A 22,849-nucleotide genomic window follows, 5' to 3' on the forward strand; every position below is an offset into this window, starting at 1 on the left:
GTGATTATTTTAGGTGTTTGCACTCAACCATAAATCACAAAGAATTAGAATAGGTTAGATGAAGTGGAGAGGATAAACTAAGGAATGATCATATTAGAGCTGGTTTGGGAGTAGCTTCGATACATGATAAGCTACGAGAAAGTTGTTTAAGGAAGCATGGCTATGTTCAATGAAGGCCTTTAGATGCTCCAGTATGGAGCAGTGATTGGATTCAGATTGAAGGATCTAAAAGAGCTACGATAGACATAAAATGACCTTAAGAGAAATAGTGAAGAAAGACATATATAACTTAAGCCTTGTATCAAGTATGACATCGAACAAGGTTGATTAGAGGGCAAGGATCCATGTAGCCGACCCCATTTAGTTGGGATAAGGCTGAGTTGTTGTTGTTGTGTTGTTAAGGGTTACCTAGGCTTTCAAGTGCCCTGATAACTAGGGTCGCCGTGGTCACCTTGTTAGTGTCGCCTTGCATCCAAGCCCCCTCCAATGCTTTGGGTCACCTAGATGCCGTGACAACTATGGTATTTAGGTGATTTTTTTCCTTTTCTTCTTCCTTTTTTTTTTTTTTTGGGTGGGGGGGGGGTGGGTGGGGGGGCAGGTGGTGGGTTAGGGGATCATATAAAATAATTAATTATTTATGTGTTTACTATTGAAAGCATGGTACCCCAAAATGGTTTTTTCAGAAACTTTTTGCCTTCGCCTTCCCAAGACACATTTCCATTCACCTAAGTTGACAAATTTTAAAGCAATTTTGTTGCTTCTCTTCATCAAAATTGAGGAGAATATATGTACAAATATGCCCACTTGTGATTACATGTGTGTACGCAAATGGCTACATGGGGTTGCATACATATGCGAAAATGACCACCAAAAATGATAAGATTGTTTCATAAGACTACAAGAAGAAAATGTGAAGGAAAATAGCATCCAATCGAATCATGTCATTTAGATCTAGAAACTTAGCGTGGATAATCAGGGATTAAATAAAAGACTACCAGAAGAACAAAGCTGTTGGACAGTAACTGAGGAAACTTATTACAAAACTGTCTTTTGTGAGTGTCGATATAACCAAATTGGATGGTATTTGTGAAATGAACTTTGATATTAAGGTTATTTATGACCAAGATTAATGTTATATCTGACCCAATAATATTTTCGGTCTCTCATAAAATAATTATTAATCCATGCATTTACGCAAATATTCTGCACTAGAACTACAGTAGTGAATTTTAAAAAGAACAATAGGAATGAACAGTTTCTAGAGTTCATTCAGTAAACAACTGTCATGATGGGTAAACAAAAACCTTTAAATAAAATTTAGTAACTCCTCAGATACCATGTGGAGAAAAGTACAACCATACCTGTAAAACTCAGCCAAGATTTGATCACTTGTACCAGCGCTGACGATACTATCCCACTCTAACCTTGAAAGGTAAGGTGAAAAGTTCGCAAGGTACTCGAGAGATGTTTCATGCCTAGGAATGAAATGAGAAACGATATCCAAACCCACAAGGCAGAGTGGCTCAGATGCTATTCCCACGTAGTCCCCATGGTGGGATACATTGAAATTGAAATTGGGGAATTCCAAGTTTTCTTTAGATTCCTACAAAACAATGAGAATACGAACACTATCATAAATTTAATTATGGTGTATGTCACAGTTTTGAGTTTGTGTGGTGACTTCATGCAAGAAATGCTCAAAGTTAGAACCATCTCCAATTTACCCCTCCAAGGACTATGCCTATTCATACCAGGTCATGGTCCTCTTTGTTGACAAGCAATGCCTTAGCATAGATGGGCAATAGATATTAGAATGCAACATATATACAATTCATTGCCCTCTCATCCACCCTAAACCAGCCAGATGAGTTGCAGAACATTGTACGAAATTCCACCAAAGAACATAAAAAATATTAACTCCCAACCCTGATGAACTCCAAACTGGTTAGAATTAAAAGAACAGTTGCTGTGGCTGTTAGTTTGGATGCCATAAAGAGAAAATATAACAGGATGCTTCACTATAAATCATAGGGTCTCTAGAGACTAAATTTTTTTACCCAAATTGAAGATATGGTCATGGTGTCAATGTTTCTGAGAAGTCATCTCGGTATTGGAAATGTTATTCTGTTAGCATGAAAATGAATTAGATTCTATTTGTCTTCTTAATCTTAGGGGAACCCCCCCCCCCCGACCTGAACCATCTTAAGACCGCCAAGCCCTCTCAAATTAGTTCTACGATAGAAGCTGTCAATGTACACCCATGGACAAATCTTTCACTCACTGAGAAGTGAAAGGCATTTAGCACCTTCACTTGCCAAGAAGAGAGAGCCAAGGTGATGAGGGAATAGTCAAATGTCAACCCCTACTCATTCTTCCCCTACTTCTCTCGAATCTCCTCCATATAAATGACAGTTAAGGAGAATAATCTGTCAAAGAGAGTAGATATAGGGCGTCCTTTAGGTTTCCTAGGTGAGCTTCAAGATCATTTTGATAGGATTTGATCTTATGTTTCAACCACATCAAGGAATGGTGGGGTTGATCCTCACCATCCATCACATAGGGGAACCACTGGATTGTCAATGGGTCCAGTTCCATGTCCACTTCAGTTGTATGTACCACTATGTATTAGACATATCACTCACAATATCAGCCATCAAAACTTCGTACTATTACACCTGGGGGAAGGTGAGGAACCTCAATAAGAGTGTATCTGGGCATATGGTTTAGGCACCTTAGGAATCAAATTTTCACAAGGAGAAGTCAGGTCACATAGTAAAAATGTGGAGCCCTTTTGGGATACTTAGAGGCTACATTTGGTAACGTTCCAGAAAAACGTCTGAAGTTTTTTGGTTCTATGGGAACGAAAAAAAGAATAAAGTGTTTGGTTCATTTATGGCGTGTTTCGTTTTTTTTGGAACAAAAGGTAAAAAAAAAAAAAAAAAGGGTCTTTTGATACAAAACTGAAATTTCCATTTTTGACACGAAACGTCATTTCTGGAACAGAAACATTACCAAACGCAGCCTTACATCTCTTTGCTTGGTGAGAGAACCAGTACTAGCAGACTGACTGGTTTATTAGGAGATTTTCTTTGATGATAACAAATCTACCCCTTATATATTGGACAAGGTAATGTTCGATGTCCAAATAGAAGCCACAGTTTGAGGTGTACAACAAATCATCAGCAAAAAGAATTAGAAATACTGAGATTAGAGTCTCAGATAGTTTACCTGTGTCTAGTGTAGTAGGAAAAACATAGTATTATATTATGTTAGGAAAATTCGCAATCATTTCCAGCCGAGGGGTTACTTTTTAGGATCTTATTTGGGTTCTGAATTTTGATAGGAGTTATAGTATTTCAAATCACAGAACCAATACTCCAATCCAACTAGTTGCTAGCTTAGGTCTACATAGAGTCCTATTTCACATGTGATACTACTGGATAAGTGATTTCGTATAGTTCAATATTTGTCTCCAGTTTATGGTTTTCAAGGAGGATTCCAAGGGTATTCTTCCACTCTCCTTTTAATCTTCTCTTCATTCTGAGACCAGAACATATCAATGCAAATGATCAACCTATTGAATCCATCGTTCAATCTTCAGATTACCATCTACTGGTTCTTAACATCAACTTATCTCGAGCATTCATCAATCTGTTGCAATCAAACACTAGCGTAAAGCCTAGTCTAATGGTTATTGAACCACCAAAATGCTGTTCTTCTTAAGAAACCCATTACCACACCAAGCAAGATTAGAATATAAAGAGAACACTCAATTCTCAGAGCCACCCTTTATATTCTTCTATTCAATCTTTCTTGCCATGTTTTGTACATTTTTAGCCCTATAATCCTACCTTCTTTAGTTTCTTCTTTGAAACCCTATTTCTTTAACAAGATATTCAATTTTAAACCCACAAACCAAAGATATAGCCTTAGCACCAACGTATCGTCTTATTTGGCTTGAATATCTTCTCTTTGGTTTCAAGAAACCAGTTTGGTTGTGTAAGGCTACCAAACCCTGCACCAAAGATGCCTTCTACATCATAGTTTTATTTAATGCCCTAGTATTAACCTAACATTTTTTTACTAATATTCTTACTCTCATCCATTAAGAACAAGGCAAGCAATCTGATGCAGACAAATCACTTAATGGGCTTATTTTATTGCAAATAAGCTTTGGGTTGGGTTATGTATGTGTTGGGCCTTTGATCCCATGGGTTTTCTTTGTAATGGGCCACTTTAATGGGTCTAAAATATGGGTAGAAAGTAGGAAAACGGGATTTAATTCATTAGTTTAGTTAGAGTCTTATTTTGAGTTTATTTCCTTTGTTATTTCAGTTTTTTAGTCAGTTTAGGTTTCCCTGTTAGTGAATGTGATATAGATAAGTCACTTAATGGGCTTACTTTATTGCAAATAAACCTTGGGTTGGGTTATGTATGTGTTGGCCTTTGATCCCATAGGTTTTCTTTGTAATGGACCACTTTAATGGGCCTAAAATATGGGTAGAAAGAAGGAAAACGGGATTTAATTCATTAACTTAGTTAGAATCCTGTTTTGAGTCTAGTTCCTTTGTTATTTCAGTTTTTAGTCAGTTTAAGTTTCCCTATTAGTGAATGACTAGTTAGTTACCTACTCTATGTTGGAGTTCTCGTCTAGTCCTACTTGGAGTCTAACTCCCAGTTAGGTTATGATTTCTAGTCTGCCCTCTTTATATAGAGGAGATAATGTAATCTAATTTCTCAGATTTGAAGAATGATGAATTGAATTAGTGTTTGAGAGCCTTAGGGTTGAATGTGTGATTCTTTTCCCCCTTTATGCGATATCTCCCTCCCTGGTTGGATTTGTGCAATGTCTAATTGTGTGATCCATTCCTTTCCCTTCTCTCCCCTGCAACTCTGAGACCCCATCTCAGGAATTCTTCCCTATCCCTAAGGCTTTCTCCATCAATTGGTATCAGAGTCGAAGGATCCCTTGCCCTACTAAAACACAACTCCCTTCACCGCCCACAGTAGCCCTTCCATCTCCCACGCAACTCCCTTTCTCTCCCTATTCCCTTTCCCATTCCCTAAACCCTCCTTTTTTCCCTCCCTTCGATTCCAATAAGCAAACCTGACCGATGGATCTATATCTTTTATTGGATATCCATTAACAAATGCAATTGATGCAAGTGAAGTTCGATGAGATTCAACGACATTGCACGGACCTCAAAACCCAAGTACAGTCTACCTTCAACTATGTGATTTCAATCATTGAACAACAAGTAGACGAACCAGAAGATGAATCACCAGTGGTAGAAGATGAGATGGCACCGTTGGAAGTTGAAGATCAACTTGTGAAAAAATTTAAATCAGTGGATCTCCTAGGTGAACTGATCAATTTTATTTTTCCGAGTTATAATTTCACCTATAAACTTCGCGTTGTGGATTTCATAGCATTGGATCATGGTTTTGATGGTGACTTCATACAGGGAAAGATGGATATTGATCGATTGGTGTTGATTCTCCCATTCTACAAAACAGGTGGACGAGTTTTTCTCAACATCGAGAGAATTGATGTATAAGTCAATGGGCTTACTTTATTGTAAGTAAGCCTTGGATTGGGTTACGTATATGTTGAGCCTTTAATCCCATGGTTTTTCTTTGTAATGGGCCTAAAATATGGGTAGAAAGTATAAAAACGGGATAAAATTCATTAGCTTAGTTAGAGTCCTGTTTTGAGTCTATTTCCTTTGTTATTTCAGTTTTTAGTCAGTTTAGGTTTCCCTATTAGTGAATGACTAGTTAGTTACCTATTCCATGTTGGAGTTCTAGTCTAGTCCTACATGGAGTCTAACTCCTAGTTAGGTTATGACTTCTAGTCTGCCCTCTTTATATAGAGGAGATAATGTAATCTAATTTCTCAGATTTGAAGAATGATGAATTGAATTAGTGTTTGAGAGCCTTAGGGCTGTGTGTGATTCTCTCCCCGCTTTATGCGATATCTCCCTCCCTAGTTGGATTTGTGCAATGTCTAATTGTGTGATCCCTTCCTTTCCCTTCTCTTCCCTGCAACTCTGAGACCCATCTCAGGGAATTCTTCCGTACCCCTAAGGCTTTCTCCATCAGAATGATTAGTTACTTACCTACTCCAACTGGGGTTCTAGTCTAGTCCTATTTAGAGTCCAACTCCTATTATGTAATGTCTAATCCTCCTTGGAGTCTAACTCCTAGTTATGGTATGACTGCAAATCGCCCTCTACATATAGAGGAGCTCATGTACTCTTAATTCTCAGATTTGAATAAAGAATGATTGTAGCCAATTGCTTAGAATAGCCGGGATAGCTATGGGCGAGGATCCCAAGCTAAGATAGCCACCCCTTCCCCCACATTCTCTTATCTTCCTTCTTAATTTCTGCATTCAATTTTCTATTTTTGTTCACTGTTTGCTGCAACTAACAACTCCAGAGAAATCAAGCATGTTCATACTTGGATTGCTAAGTTCGACCATCAAGAAGTCTCCCTTATTGAAGCAATCGATCTCCCCTACTGACCAAGTCTGAGATCTGTTCTGCAAGGCCTGTTAGGGTCTGGTTCTGCTCCCCAAGAGGACCACTCGATCCTCTCTTGGGGCCCCCCTGAAGCTGCCAGCTGCTGTCCTGGAGTTCTTGGAGATTTTCTCTCCTAGAGTCTGAAATCAAGAAAGTAAGGATCTCTCAAACCAGCCATCAAAACCTCTTCATTGGGGGGTTTTGTACCCTCCCTAGGCCCTACAATCGACCAAGTTTGCAGCTCAATTGGAGCCCCACAGACCTAGCCGCACCTCTCTCTCCAGCCCTATTGCAGGTCCTTCTCTCTCCTATCGGGTTGGGTTTTGGGTTGGTTTTTCTACTGCATTGCTATTGTATCCTTGGCGGTTTATTTGCTGGTCTCATTCCCTTGTTTCCTGGTCCTATTTCTGGTTATTGTCAAGTTAGTTGTTGTGACCTATTTGTATTATTTGGGGTGTAATCTGTTGGGGGTAGTTTACTTGTAACCTACTTCTACATTACAATCACTTCAATGTCATCTCTGGAAAACTGGAAGTCACAATTTTGCATGAGTAGTCTAGAGTTATAGAGTATAGAGCATCTTAGATGTATAACAGGTTCACAACGGTGAACAAACCTAGTTGTTTTTAATTCCAACCCGGAGACCAGATCAGAGGACCAAACGAACTCACCAAATCTGGCTGGATAGGAGGAAACCTGTGGCTGGCGGTAGGGAGCTCTGACGGAGCTCAACTTCTGGTCAATTGCTCCTCATGTGGTGCTGATCAAACCCTCAAAAGGGTTTTGTACCTGATCTCAAGTTTGGAAGATCTGAGATGAGGTTCCCAATTAGGAAATTAGGGATGATCTTCAGGAACAGGTGATAGGGAGCTTAGTTGGCCACAGTTGGCAAACAAACTTGGGTCAAGTGGGCTTCCTAGGACCAGAAACAAAGCCCCAAAAGAGGTGGCTGATTGAGGTTCAGGGGGTGGAGATCTGGCCTTGGTCGATCCACCCTCAAAACCCTGACACCTTGAGATCGATCTGGACAGGTTTGGATTCTCTTGATCTTTGTTGATAACTGACCTTGTGGACTTCAATTAGGCTTCTAATGACACTCAATCACTCTCTCACAGGAAACAAATAAAGAGGAAAATAAATAAAAGAAAGAGAATCGATGGAGGGGTTGAGAAGGGGGGAGAAGAATTTAGGGAATGGACATCTCACCCCTCAGGTTTTGGGTATGTCACCCCTCAAGGTAACAGACATCTCAGCCATGAGTGAATACTCGATTTCATTGATTGCCTAACTGAACAATCGATGGTTGCCTCTTTATAGATTTACATGAATGAATTCAAAAAAGGAAACTAAAGCTAAAAATAAACTTTCTAACTTGAACTCTAACTTTCTAACTAAGAAAGAATTAAGTTAGAACTAAAAACTGAACATAGAAGGAAACTAGCCTAAGCTACAAAATAAAAATTACTTGACTAACAAATAGGAAACTAACTTGGACAATCAAAATAGAAACTAAATCCTAGGCTATCTTGAGCAATTCGATGGCTGCTGGAGCTCTCCTCTTGAAAACTGCTTTTCACCAAATAAAGGACAGCTGTATGGATCTTCTAGAGGATCCTTTTGAAGACAAACTGGTGGCCAACCCATGCTGATCGATGGAAAGATGGGCTGCTGCTGAGCTGACCTGAAGGACCAAAAAAGGAAACCAAACAACTGTCTAAATCTTGGCTGAGAAGCTGCTGCTCGGTGAGGAGAATGCCTTGCTGTGGAGGGATCCAAGAATGGAAACAGGAAAGGAAACTTGGAGTGCTGGACAGCTGGATCGTTGGTGCCAAATAGGGGAGTTTCTAGAGGCTCCAGCTGGGGCTGACAAGGACTGCATATGGACTGGTTCAATGGCCCCAAAAGGGCTGGAATTTGGCAGCAAAGCTGGCCAGAATAGGCCAGATCTGGATCCATTTATACTATACTTCTCATCCACTGCTACAACCATACTTATGCATTCCAAATCTCGTCCAAATCAACTAAATTACAGGTTTGAGCAAGTATATTATAAGAAACAGATCATATCAAGTAACATAGTTATGATCAATTTAAAAAAAGGACCCAGACTCCAAGTTTTTGGAACTGTCCATCAATCACTATCTCCTGATCAACTCCAATTTGCTAGCACATGTAGCACTACAAATGCTGCAAGCCAAATAAACCCCTTAGCATTTCTTGTAACAGCAGCAATACAGCCCCAGTTAAAAACCATTGTCAATATTGATTTTTATGACTCTCTGTTAAAGATTAAATCTTGATTAAAAAATCCAAATAAGAACAGAAAAATTACAATGTTAGGATTGTTTGTTCAAGCTAAGTTCTGTGTTAGTTCTGGTTGAATATTTAATGTAATATGTGCTGTTAAGCTCACACATAAGTAAATAAATAAATAAAAACATAAGCAACAAAAATCTTTGATTGACTTTGTGGCTCCACATTCTGTAAAACGATTCCAGGTTGAATAAATAATTGCATCTTATGTGTTCCTTGTTGGATGTCTATTTGACAAGACCCAACTTGATTAGATGATAGGTTTATCCCCATTCCTTCTAGTGATGCCCTATGACTGCTTGCTCACAAACGATTAAGTAGGATTAGGTTATTAAATTGTTTTATTATAATAAAGCATTTTTTCTATTCCCTCTTTACTTGTATTAACACAAAACAGGTCTGTACTTATTGGAGTCTTATTTGGGTTTTGAAATTTTACAGGAGTTATAGTATTTCAAATCACAGAACCAATACTCTAGTCCAACTTGTTACAAGCTTAGGTCTACACATAAGAGCCCTAATTTCATATGTCATACTATTGGATAAGTGATTTCATACAGCTCAATATTTGTCCCCAGTTTATGGCTTTTGAGGAGGATTCCAAGAGTCTTCTTCCACTCTCCTTTTAATTTTCTCTTTAATTGCAGACCAGAACATAACAATGCAACTGATTAGCCTATTGAATCCATAGTTCAATCTTCAGATTACGACCTACTGGTTCTTAACATCAACTTCTCTCGAGCATTCATGAGTCTGTTGCAGTCATTGAACCACTACAATGCTGTTCTTCTCAAGAAACCCATTACCACTCCAAGCTGCAATATTAGAATAGCAAGAGAACACTCAATTCTCAGAACCACTACTTACATTCTTCTATTCTATCTTTGTTGCCATGTTTTTTACATTCTGAGCCCTATAATCCTACTTTCTTTAGTTTCTCTTTTGAAACCTCTTTAATTAGATATTCAATTTTAAACCTACAAACCCATAGATGTAGTCCTAGCACCAACGTATTGTTTTATTGGGCTTGAATATCTTCTCTTTGGTTGCAAGAAACCAATTTAGTTGTGTAGTGCTACCAAACCCTACATCAAAAGATGTCTTCTATATCATAGTTTTATTCAATGCCCTAGGGTTCTAACATTTTTTTACTGATATTCTTACTCTTATCCATCAAGAACAAGGCAAGCAAAAACTTCAAGTTCATCTCTGGAAAACTGAAACTCACAATTTTACATAAGTAGTCTAGAGTTATAGAGCATCTTATAACAGTCAACCAACCAGCACCATGCATCTGACTTCAGCCAGATCGATTTCCTTTAAAGTAAAAATCTCTATATTCAAGTATGATTTAGAAGGAAAAAGCACAAACATTAATCCAGATAAATCAAACTTGGCCACGTTTTCAATGAAGCTAATGAAGCTTGCAAAATTACCCAGGAAAAAGAAACAAAGGTCTCAAAGATTAGGCCAAGTACTTAGAACTGACACACCAGCCAAATTACGATCCCATTCCGAATGCTAATTAAAGTTTATAAAACTTCGACTAGAACACCACAGTGGGGAAAAGAAAAGAGAAAAAGAACCTTGGCAATGCCAACAACCTGAGGATTTAGAATCAGGCCATTTGATGGATGACGGCTAGGAGAGATTCCTATCCTACAAGCAGTAGGCCCTCAGAGACAAAATGGAGATGAAGGGCATATTTGGAAGAGCATTGCGCCCAGATTATGGGTGAGAAAATAGAAGCCAGAGGCCTACAAGGGAAGGGGCTTCTCAAGCTTCTAAGATTCTACCAAAAGATTCCCAGCATTGAAATCTCATTCGACCCATTTTTTAACCCGCATTATCTGAAGAAGCCGGCTTCTCAGGATCGAAGAAGCAGAAGCACAAGAAGCACCTGCAAAAATGCACGAAGTAATAGATCTAACAGAACGATTGAAGAGAGAAATCAAGAAATGGCAGAAAAGAACACAAATAGTAGCCAAGGGGCTGAAATCAATTTGGGTTTATGGCCTTCCAGTTACAGAGCAATGATAGGGAACTTGAACGGGCTTAGCAACATAAAACTGGAGTTTGGAATTAGGGTTTTGAACATTTTTTACAGGAGAATATATATTAATTTCAATAAAGAATGAGGTTGTTTGCCCCAGCAGTAAGGACCTTAAAATTTTTGTGGTTAAATCTTGGGATCAAACCCTACCTTCACTCTTCTTCAATCATCCAACAACACTTTCCCAAAAAAAAAATATATATATATATATACAGAAAATAATGAAGAAGAGAATATAGAAAACAAGAAAGGAATGGACCAAGGTTGTCAAGGCATCGCCTAGGCGTCCAGGCAGCTCAGCCTGGACAGGCAGCTTGGTCATCTAGGCAGTGCCTAGGCGTTCTTGTTGGTGTCTCCTTATTTTTTACCATTCACCAACTTGGGTCGCCTTATGCCTAGACAACTGCAGACAGGACGATAGAGAAAAGAGTACGAGCACCAAGACAACCTAGGGTTACACACTGCTCATAGACACTACAAAAAACTCAAATATGACAACCAAGATTAAAAGGCTAAATCACCAAGTACTAAAATCTCTATTGCACAAAAATATAAGGCCTGACAAAAAAGAGAGCTTGGACTAATGTTGAAGTTCTCAAAGCAGGACCAGATGTGTAATCATTCTGATTTGGTGCCATTATGGTCAGCAGTCATGACAGTTTGACTGCACTCTGCTGTCTAATGAGTGATGAGGTTCAAATCCACCTAACAATAGCTTTCAGAAAGCCAACAACAAGCCAGAACTGTAGACACAAGACTAGTCCAGATTTGAATGTCAATAGACATCAACAGATCATATACACAACCCAAATTCTGGTTGAACTTAACTTTAACGACAGAGAACAGAGTGTCAGGAACAGATTCTAATCCAATGAAATATCAAAACAGAACAAAGGAAATCTGTAAGAATTTTAGTCACACTAGGAATCTAAAAACAGAACAACAAAGAAAACTCAACCAGAATTTCAGTCACACTAGGAATCGAAAAAAAAAACAGAACAACAAAGAAAACTCAATCACCTTTCTAAACAAAGATCAGATTCAATGGGATACTAATAAATCAACCAGCAGTCACAGTATAACACGAAACCAGTAGGATCAAAACGAAGAAAAATCCAAACTTAAATATATCAGAAATCAGAACTCAGGAACAGCAGATGGAAAAATCAAAGATCTCTCTCAATATCATTCAGACGATCTTCAAAGTCTGGTCAATTGGCTTATTAAACAAGGGAAATCACCTTGAAAAATCTCAGCCAAATCTAACAGACAGATTGGGAGATATGGAAGATTTTGAGTCTGATAAGGAACTTCAAGATAAGGATATATGATGCCCAGAGTATTGGTTGTATTTGATCTGGATTTTTGTTCAAGAATGAAATCTTACTGGAACCGTTCATATCCGGTTCATCCTTTGGGACCATATCACATCCTGGATCTAATGAAATAGGATTAGCTCATTATTTAGTATGAATTAGTGAAATGAAGGAATCCATCAAAATTATTCAACAGGGGAGAAATTCTAGGACAACCCTATGAAAATTTAGAAGTCCGAAGCTTTGATAGAACAAAGAATTCTGAATGGAATGATTTTGAATATCGATTAATTAGTAAAAATCCAAATTAGAAACTGAAATTGAAAGAGGAATATATGCAGGAAAGAAGAATATCTGACCTGTATTTCAGGAACCAGGAAATAAAGAATATGATCAATGCCATCACCACCAAGGATCAAGGTTAGAATCACCACTGAATTCATAAACCAAAGCTCAATAGAATGCCAAAACATGGGCTGTAGCCCCTCTTCTGCCTTTATTTATAAAAAAGGGAATAAAGAGTCCCACTTACACTCAACAAACAAATAAAATAATAATCAAAAAATGAATAGGAAATCCCTAGGTCGACAGCCCTATTTCTGGATAGTCTTAACTACTTAAAACTCTTTAAGAGATAAACTACTTAAAATAATAAACTACTTAAAATAACTAAGAGGTAGACTTCCAACTACTTAAACACTTTAGAAGATAAGATAGAGTTCTAAGTAAGGGGAACTTTAGTACAACTAATACAATTAAGTAAAGACGAAACAAAAGAAAACAAATAAAAGACTAAAAAGGTGTCCCACAATGGGAGGCTGGGGGAACTGGTGCTGATTCATAGATGACCCAAAACTGGGTCAACCGAGTTCCCAACTGAGTCAACTAAGCTGAGCTACACGGTTGAATCTCTGAGTAGACTCAAGCTCTTTTCCTCCTTTGGTACTGCTTTGAGTACCATAGATCTACATCAATGAGCTGACATGGGGTATACTAAAGGTTTAAATACATGTAGCATAAAGGTTAATTTTTAACTCAAGATTACGGTTTAGACACTTTAAACCTGCAATGGTCAAGGTTTCAAATTTTCTTACAAACATAATTCTAAACAACTGTTTTATGAGTGTTTTAGGGCTTAAGTTTCCTCAGTGACTATTGAGAAAGCCTTCTCTACATGGCCCACCCTTTTTCTGCCACATGGTACGATTGGTTGGGGCCCAAATCTGTGGACAGGTTGACCCCAATGTCCTTTTCTCACATGTCAAGTTTTAGCCCAAACACAGTTTTCAAAGTGGAATCATTGGAAATTCAGGATTACAAAGAGGGTGCACGGACTATTTAGTTGATGCAGAGACATATATGGGAATGTATGTGGTGGAATTTTCTACATCTTAGTTTGCCATTTTGGCAGGGGAAGGTGTTCTGATGATCTGATCTTATCTCATTTTAATATTTTGTCTCGGAGGTACTCTTTCCTTCAATTTCTTTCTTTTCCAAACTGAGGCATTGTGTTCCACAGTGAAGTAACTACTCCAAATATGATGATCAGCCAAAGAACTTTAAATAGATGCAAATATATCAAGTATCATAGACTAACCAAAACAATACCAGATATGGTTTGCCTTCAATAGTGCGCCTTATAATTATCTCATTAAATGGGATTCCCAACACTTCATTTACGAGTGCATATTGAAGCAACCGGCTGACAATTGCCCTTTTTCTATCCTCAAATTTTACAAACCTACAAATATACAGATTTAAGTAAGCTTGCCAAATCTTTCATAACCAGCCATAAATTCTAATGAATCATAATCAACAGTACTGAAGCTCACAAACGATACTGTTCAGCATCATTTACAGTAAATCCACCAGAAAGATTAAAGCAAGCCTATATTAATTATTGAAAACAAACTTTGAAGAAACTATATCAAATCTTTCATAACCACACATTGGTTCTTGGAAACTTATGCATTAGGCTTCAAAATTTTAAGTTTGATCTCAGGCAATTTGGAAATAGATCGTGAAGTGATGGAACCAGACCAAAGGAGCAAACCTGGTGATGGAGGAGTGCTCGTCAGGAGGAAAGAGAGAAACGAGGAAGGAGAACTCATCCCGAGAAGGATTCCACTTAGATATGTCAACGAGCCATCTTCGGACCCCCTTCTCCATTACAGGGAGCTGAAAACAAGATCAAAAGACGGCGTCGTTGGGGAATTGATAAACAGAGAGAGAGAGAAGCAAAGCTCGTGTTCACCGCAACCGGAAGCGAACATAGGGGGTCCACTATTTTTTTTTTTTTTCTAACGAGTTGTGGTAACGTTTCGGGGAATTCTGGGAAAAGAACGGTCTAGGTTGTTGCGGGCCCGCGCTGATGGATCAGATCGGCAAAAAGACGGAAAATTTTCTGGTAGCAGCCAAGTTATTCTCAACCGGGCTTGTGGGCAAAGAAATAGAATAATTCATTTTCCTTTGGGTACATAGATACCCTATTAGAATTACTACTTTTTAAACTACCCTTCAAGATTCAATTTCTTTAACTGTGACCCTAGGTAGAAGGTGGGTTTATTGGGTTTCATAATGGTGACAGTGTAATTTCACCACCCTTAGTGTTTGGACATATGTTCCGTATAATTGTTCTTTTGCCTAACCTTTATATACAGTAGGATTATGGAATGGAATCTTACAATATAATAACTAATAGTTGAACGACGAAGCTGTAAAGAGGAAAATCCAACGATCAGTCGTATGGTAGTGTGTAAGATTTTGCTTCGTCCTACTAATTTGTACATCATTTTTCCTTGAATTATCTAATTCAATTTAGAGAAAATTGCAATGCCACCCCTTGAACTTTGACCTTTATTTAATGCCACTCCCTGGACTTTTCGAAACACCAAAAACACCCCCTAAAAATTCAAACAATTCCAAATCAGTCATTGTTGTTAGCAGATCCTGATAAGTGATAGAATGTCTGTTAGTTTTTTTTTTTCAAAATGCCCAAAACACCCACGGCTGTTATGAGTGGACAATATTACCCTCCCTTTTCCTTCTTCTAAACTCACACTATCTCACACTCATATGACTAAATACCCAAAACAAGAAGAGAAATCTTCAACTACCGTGAGCACCGCTCCCCTTTGGCGTACTATCATGAGCACCTCTCCCCTCCAACGTGCGATCGTGAGCACCTCTCCCCTCCAACAACTTATTCGGCCAAGGTATTTCATTCAATGGTTAAGTTCTCTTAGGGGTTTTAGGGTTCTTCTTCCATATTGGAAAGCAAGTAAGAGCTTTATTTTAGGGTTCCTCTTCCATGTTATATAGTTCATATCTCTATTCAAATTGCTCAGACTTGATTAAACAAAATTAATTTGTGATTTTGGAATTCTATTCTCTAACTATTGGGTTTTGGGGTTCTATTCTCTCATTATTGGGGTTCTTTTCTGATTAAATTAAAATGCTCTGTGGGCGAATTGCCCAGCCTCTAATGGTTTCATTTTGGAGATTCTGGATATCTTCTGATTAAAATCAAACTCCAAAAATCCAAATTATTCTTCAAAATTCCCAGAATTTAGTGATTATCTCTCTTATTTACAATCTTCTTTTATTGTTTCCTATTAATTTTCTTGTGTTTATGTGATTGAAATTGAAGGGGGAAATAAGAAATCCTTCTCAGATTTCTGTTGTGCATAAATATTATTGGGCTTCATTTCTGCAAGTTATATGCATTAGGAAAACAATGCATGAAGTAGTAGTTCTACAACTTCATATCAGTCCAAGTCACTGAAATTGGACTCCTTACCCTGTAATGAGTCCAATCCGCTTCAATTTCTAAGATCACATGATCTCATAAACAAATCAGCCATTTGAGTCCTTGATTTCTCTTGTTTTAATGGGTTTTTTTTTAATCGATATCCCTCATTTTTAGCAACTCATTAAAAATTTTGGCATATTTGTAATTCACTTTTACCATGTTTAATTTGCAGATAGCTGATGTCTACCACGAGTGTTAATGACAACAACCAAAGTGGGTTAAGGTTTGTGAATGTAAGATGCAAATGTCCCGAATTCTAAAGGGCATTAGTACGAACTTTAGAGTCTAGTTCAAACCCAAACATTTAGTACTACTATTGCCCTGAAGCACCAAAAGGATGTCAATACTTCTCATGGTGTGATCTTATAGCTACACCGAGACTTTTGCCTCAGGCAACTAATTCAGAAGCAGTTGTTGGTGAAAGAATCCAAGATCAATAGATGAAATAAGAGATTCATGCCTTGAAGAAAAGAATTAAGCATTTAGAGAAAGCGTATAGAACGATGAAGATTGTAATTGGTGTGTTTGTGGTAGTCTGTTTAGTGCTATGTGTAAAAAATAACCTTTCAATGTTTAATAGTGAAGTTGTGTTGAGTCTGTAAGTGTTTGAACTTAATGAAATCGTTCATTCTCTGTTCTTATTACTAAGTTGTTGGTTAACTTAAATCATGACTCTCAAATAGAATGGGTAGCATTATGATGGAGAGAGGGTCATCATTGTGATGAGTTCCTAAAACTAATGGGTGACATTTTGGCTATAAAATGACATTAATATATACCTGTAAATAATACTAAATTGACATCCCATGTCTAATATTAAATGGACAACATCTTAATTAAATATCTGTAACATTACACACCTGAAACTAACATATTTCATCACAACCAGAACCATAAAGAAACATCCAAAACATATCCATGAATATCTGTTCATAACATATTCCATACAACCAAGTCGAGTGTGAAATAGAAATAGTTTGAAAAAGCAAATCTATCAAACACATCCAAAACCATAAGGAAACACCCAACTGTCTTAAACTCAAAAAAAAGTTAATTAACACATCATTGTTTTCTTGTTCTTAATTAAAACATCCAGATTGCGTGTGCTTCATTTCTTCCCCTACTTCCTTGCTATCCTCTTTGCTCGATTGGTCTTATGTTTGGTCAGAACTTTGTCCTGTAAACACTCAACTGTGCTAGCCATAGATGTCTATGATCTAGTCATTCGTTGAGATGTGATGATCTCATCTTGACTCTCTTCTTTTTGTTTCTTCTACACAACATAAAATAAGTATGAGATACTTATTAAACAAGTTTCAACTTATAAAGTGAGTTGCATTTACCTTCATACTCTTCTTTTTACTAGTACATCCATCTCGCTCAACATCTCCAACCCTTGGGCATGTCCTCCTATTGTGTCCTTCCTTCTTACAGATGTCATACCTAATGGATGATGATCTCTTCCTGAACTCTGAAGAAGGTGCTTCCCCTAGTTCTATTTTCCTTAGTTTGTAAGGTCTACCTAGTAACATCTTCAGATTTGGTGGTAGTACTCTCTCATTAGAAGCATCATCCTTTAACCCCGCTATAAACACCCAATTTTGTCATCTCCCCTCCGGCTATAATGAATTTCGGATCTTGGATGTGACTTCTTGCTTCAAATCGACAGAGATGATAATTAATTAAGGAAACCCAGAAACATCCCCACCTACCCAAAAACCCTAGAAATCCCATGCGGGATAAAAGAAGGTCCAATTATGACTTTTAATATATGAAGTAATCCGATCAGGATGACCGTACAGATTGATAGTACTAGAATTATGATTCCAATGATATATGGTATATCAAAATTGGATTGTCGGATATCCCGCAATTGCTCCTGTAAATTTACACCTAATTGCGGGCATCGTGGTCAGCTAGCCAGCCATCCCTGCACGCATGCCACGCGCGTTGGCTAGCCAGCCTGCTAGCCACACATACCCTAGCATGCCAACCCCACACACTCTGTACGCCCTCGCCAACTTGCTTCTCTCGCCCCCATCTGCACTGTGCACCCTTGCCAGCTTACTCTGCATGCCCCTATGTGCCAGCCTTGTGCCCCAACACACGTGGTGTACGCCATCACCAGCCTGCTCCTCGTACTCTCGTGTGCCACTTAATGCCCCTGCGTGCCAGCCTCGCGCCCTCGAACTCACATTGTGCACCCTAGTCAGCCTGCTTCGTGCGCCCCCGCGTGCCAGCCTTGTGCCCCTGTGTGCGCTGCACTCCCCTACCTGCCAGTCCCACGTGCCCCTGCCTGTCCATGCACCCATGCATGCCCTGTGCACCCGTACCCAACCACGTGTGCCACCAAAATATGTGTTTCGCTGACCCGGTGGGTGAAGAGATTTTCTCTTCATCCACTTGTGCACCTTACATTGTCCCGCTAGTATACCTTACTCCGCAACCTCCCATTAGCCCAAAAAGGAATCTTGTTGCCTTATTGGCCTAAAAAATGACTTTTTCCTATTAGTCCAAGAAAATCATCTTCCACCCCATTGGTCCAAATTTTCATATTTTCATCCTATTAGTTTAAAAAAACCACTTTTTCCCCATTGGCTAAGGGAATTCCCTTTCCCTCCCCATTAGTTCAAGAATCCTATAAATACCGCCTCCTTTGGTTTTACACAACATAACACCACAACATCCAAGTCTCCAAGAGAGCATCTTGGTAGAGAAGCCTGCCCTCTCTCGTCCCCTTTCCCCCCTTGAGTTTTTTCAAGTCTTCAGAGAGATCTTCATAAGATCCGAAGTGTTCTTTGGATCTTCGAACTGTTCTTTGGGCCTTTGAAACTCTTCAACCCTTTGCCTTCTTTGAGTGAGATTTTACGTAAAAGAAATTTTCCTTAGTCTCCCATCCCCTCTTGAGGTTCTTCCAGTATTCGGAGAGATCTTCATAAGACCCAAAGTAGTCTTCGGATCTTTGAGGTGCTCTTCAGGCCTTCGAAGTTCCTCAATCCCTAGGATTAGCCTATTCCTAGTGGAAGTTCTATTGGAGTTCCACCTCAGCCTAGCCCTCCCATAGCCTATCCCTGGCGAAAGCTCTACCAGAGTGCCACCATAGCCAAAACTCGGAAGTAGCCCATCTCTAGCGGAAGCTCTCTCGAATCAATACCATGGTCAAAATTTGAAAGTAATAGTTCCTACTCAGAACTTTGTCTAATCAACATCTCTCAAGAAAAGGAAGTTGGAGGTCAAGACCATCTTCCCCTGAGCCAAGAGAATCCAAAAGATAGTCCATGCCAGTGCTAATTAGGGGTCCACCCCTCTTGACTCGAAACAGGGGTCAAGCTCAGGTATAATTTCTCAAAAGAATTAGCACAATGTAGACTTTATATTAACTTTGTTTTAGTGTACATAGCTATTTAAATTCATTCAATATATATATATGTGTGTGTGTGTGTGTGTGTGTGTGTGTGAAAACTTAGCCATGCATACGGAATAGGAATAATTGCAGAAAATATTCATTCTGAAGCATCTAGTAGGAAGACTAGTTGAACTGGGTAGATTGGGTGCCTAACACATCCCAACACTACAACCTGACACTTACCCTAAATCTCTGGACCAGACCAATTCTTGGGCCCTTTTCTCAGAAATTCAGCCCACCTGGGGTCTTAGGCCCATAATCTTAGATGGTGACTCCAAACCCTTTTACATGATCCCGATCCCCGTATTGGACTGATGAACACATTTATGTGTGAAATCTAGGGTAGTAAAATATGCATTTTACATATTTAGAATGGAGTTACTTTGGGTTTTACTCTCTTTTTGCAGGTTTATATTTTCAAGGCCTTAAGGACTATCAGGCGTTATATCTCCAATTTTACACGTAAAGAGGTCCTATTTCTTTTCATGGTTACAAAGAAGACAAAATTCTGAGCAAGATGGACATGTTCAATTAAAAGTACACATTCGTTTGGTCAACTGTACAAGTGATTATTCTTTTCGGGCCAGAAAAATAATAATGTATCAGAACTGAACCGAGATGTAGAACCAGCTCGTCTGTAGTTGTCCCAAGGGTATAAGGAATATTTCAAATGCCAACAAGGATCGATGGACCACACTCTTAAGTGATTGAAGATTCGTTTTTGATAACAACAACTACCTAGCGTAATTGGTGAGTTGTGGTGTGCAAAATCCCTTGCTTATTAGGAGGTCTCAAGTTCGAACCTTTTAGGTTTCAAGGTGGTTGTACACAAGTTTGAAGAAGGGAGAGAGAAAATAAAGTGAAAAAATAGGAAAGAAGAAAAAAAAAAAAAAGACAAAGGGCATGGATGGAATTTCTTATTAAAATAGAATATTGTCCAAATCCAAGCAAGAAAAATTGGCCAAGGGGGTTTCTTGCATAAGAAGAGAGAAAAATAGAAAAAGGGAGAAAAAATAGGAAAAAAAGGCAAGAAAAATCGTGGGAGATTCTCTCTCCACACGTTTTCTCTCTTCTCTCTCCTCCACCTCATCACAAGATAAAAAAAATCTTTTTTTTTTAAAGTAAAATCGTTAGCTTCCCTCCCCCATTCTCTATATAATAGAATTAACACAAGGGGAGGAGGCACTTCATTCTTCTTCTAAGGTTTTTTTTTTAGTTGCTTTATCTCTTTCTCTAGTTTTCTCTTTCTCTAGCTTTAGTTCTAGGTTTATGCTTTAAATACTTTTGTAAGTCCTTTTTATTCAATTAATACAAGCACTCTTTTATTTTTATTCAGATTTTTATGTTTATGATTTATGCAATTAAGTTGTAATTTTTAAAGTTATAGTTCTAGGCTTAGATCTAAGTGAAAATATCACGAGCCGTGAAGCATCTTCTTTTTTCAAGTTCAGTTTTTTTTTTTTTTTTTTTTTTTTTTTTTTTTTTTTTTTTAAGATTTGTTTTCTCCAGGCTAGAAATTTCAGATTTGGTTCATTCCAGATCTGGTTTTTAGGGTAGGCAGTATCTTAAATCACCCAAGCTTTCAAGTTCAAGTATTGATTCAAGTAGGTAGACTTCTTCAATAGTCTTCTCTCCCCCCTCTCATTCCCTCTTCTAACTATCTTTTCTTTCTTAAATTAGGATTTTAATTTCAGTCATTATATTATTGGTTTTCCTTTCCCCCAAGGTTCATGACTAGTGTATATGTTGGTTTTACCCCTTATAGCTATAGAACCATCATTTTATTGTTTTTATTTTAATTGCCTCCCTTTCCCTAAAGCCAAGTAGAGTAACCCTTGTAAGAGTGACTCTCTTGTCAAGTAGGGAAGCTCATATTATGATGCATCCCTCGGGCTAAGTAGAGAAACCTACTTATGAGCCTCTCTCTAGCTTTATCTCCTTTCTTTTACTTTATTTTTATTTCAACATTTTTTTCCTTCATTGTTTTTATTAATTACATGGGGTGTTTATTTTCAGTTATTTATTTATTTAATTTTAATTGTGTGGCCTGCGTATTTAAATTCTTAGATGACGAATGGTTAGGACCTTATTTTAGATACATATGTTTAGGATGGTAGTTAGAATTAGATCACAACCATTATTAATCGGTTCACTTTTAAAAGAAGTAAAAAATTAAAGTGGTTGCTCTCCCTGTGTTCGACCCATAGCTACACTGATCTGCAGCTTGCAATTACATTTTAAATCCTAACAGGTTTTTGGTGTCGTTGTCGGGGAGGCAGTTCCATGTTATTTTTTGTTTTCTTTTGGTAAATCGGAGTGCTTTGTTTACTTTGTTTTGTTTTTCCTTTTTTTTTTATTGAATTCCTGAGAAGACCAATTTGCAATAATAGTTGTATCGGTGGAGGCCGCCAAGCCTCATAGTATGATAAAGACAGGTTTTTCCCTATAGCAGTACCTCAGGAATTGACCTGAGCAACCCTGGATCCCTGCCAGTAAGCTCCCAAAGGGCAGAAAAAAAAGGTTTTTCTTTCCATTCTTTTGTGCTTATCTTTCTCTAGTTGTAGGTAGTTTTCTATTGCATGAGTGTTAAGTGGGTACGTAATACTAAGAATCGATTAGAAAGAAGAGATCCAACAAGTAGTGACCTTATACGTTTGCTCTCTTTAAAACCCTTCAATATGGGAGACTAACAACAAAACCCTCCACCTAAATCTCTGAAAGATAGGTTCTACCCTGCTAGAGCAGTCCAACCTTCCTGCATAGTTCTACCACAAGCCCAGTGCAATATTTTTTAACTCAAATCTCAGTGCATCATTATGTTGCCCCACTTTTATGGGCTGACCTCTAAGGATGCATACCTATTTCTAAGGGAATTTGAAGAGGTATGTGTTTTAATAAAGATCCAACAGCTTTTTGATGATGCTGTTAAGCCTAGATTCATCACGTTTGCATTGAAAGACCAAGCTAAGAAGTGGTTGTATGGGTTACCCACAAATTCCATAACCTTATGGGAACAATTCACTGTTGTCTTCCTTAAGAAGTTTTTCCCAACTCACAAGACCAATAAGCTTAGAAGTGATATACTTCAGTTTAGGCAAAAGCCTAGTGAATCATTTTCCAAACTTATGGAGAGATTCAAGGATCTACTCCAAGAATGCCCTCATCATGGCCTAGACTTATGGCATTTATGTCAAATAATTTAAGAGGGTATTGATTACCCAACTAAACAAATGATAGAGTCTATGTGCCCTAAGGGATTTATATCCTTCATAGATGAAGAAAAGGCATGGGAATTCTTACTTGACTTAGGTGACAAAACCCATGAGTGGGAATCAACCCAAGAGAGTGAAAGAACCATAGGAGGGAAAGGATATTTTTTGGCTACTGGGAAAGGATATTTTTTGGATGGGATAGTAGCCAAAGAAG

At 38.2% G+C, this 22,849-nt stretch overlaps 1 protein-coding gene and 1 non-coding gene across 4 annotated transcripts in view; both read right to left on the minus strand.

Annotated features, from left to right (window-relative positions):
• Positions 1-14,484, minus strand: part of LOC122064894 (L-aminoadipate-semialdehyde dehydrogenase-phosphopantetheinyl transferase-like) — a 35,248-nt gene extending 20,764 nt beyond the window's left edge. The window contains exons 1-3 of one of the 3 annotated variants that reach the window (XM_042628678.1): positions 14,260-14,484; positions 13,815-13,947; positions 1,362-1,603 (exon numbers count right to left, since the gene is read on the minus strand). In XM_042628678.1, coding sequence (XP_042484612.1) covers positions 1,362-1,603; positions 13,815-13,947; positions 14,260-14,375 — 491 coding nt within the window. In that variant the 5' untranslated portion in view covers positions 14,376-14,484. The remainder of the gene's footprint in view (positions 1-1,361; positions 1,604-13,814; positions 13,948-14,259) is intronic. The other 2 variants (XM_042628680.1, XM_042628681.1) reach the window with 2 other exon arrangements.
• An 8,004-nt stretch (positions 14,485-22,488) lies between these two features.
• On the minus strand, positions 22,489-22,595 carry LOC122064896. The gene has a single exon (XR_006135851.1). It is a non-coding gene; the product is annotated as a small nucleolar RNA R71 (small nucleolar RNA).
• Positions 22,596-22,849: the final 254 nt, after the last annotated feature.

Source organism: Macadamia integrifolia, unplaced genomic scaffold (assembly GCF_013358625.1).
Source record: "Macadamia integrifolia cultivar HAES 741 unplaced genomic scaffold, SCU_Mint_v3 scaffold181, whole genome shotgun sequence".
In the NCBI taxonomy this organism is placed as follows: domain Eukaryota; kingdom Viridiplantae; phylum Streptophyta; class Magnoliopsida; order Proteales; family Proteaceae; genus Macadamia; species Macadamia integrifolia.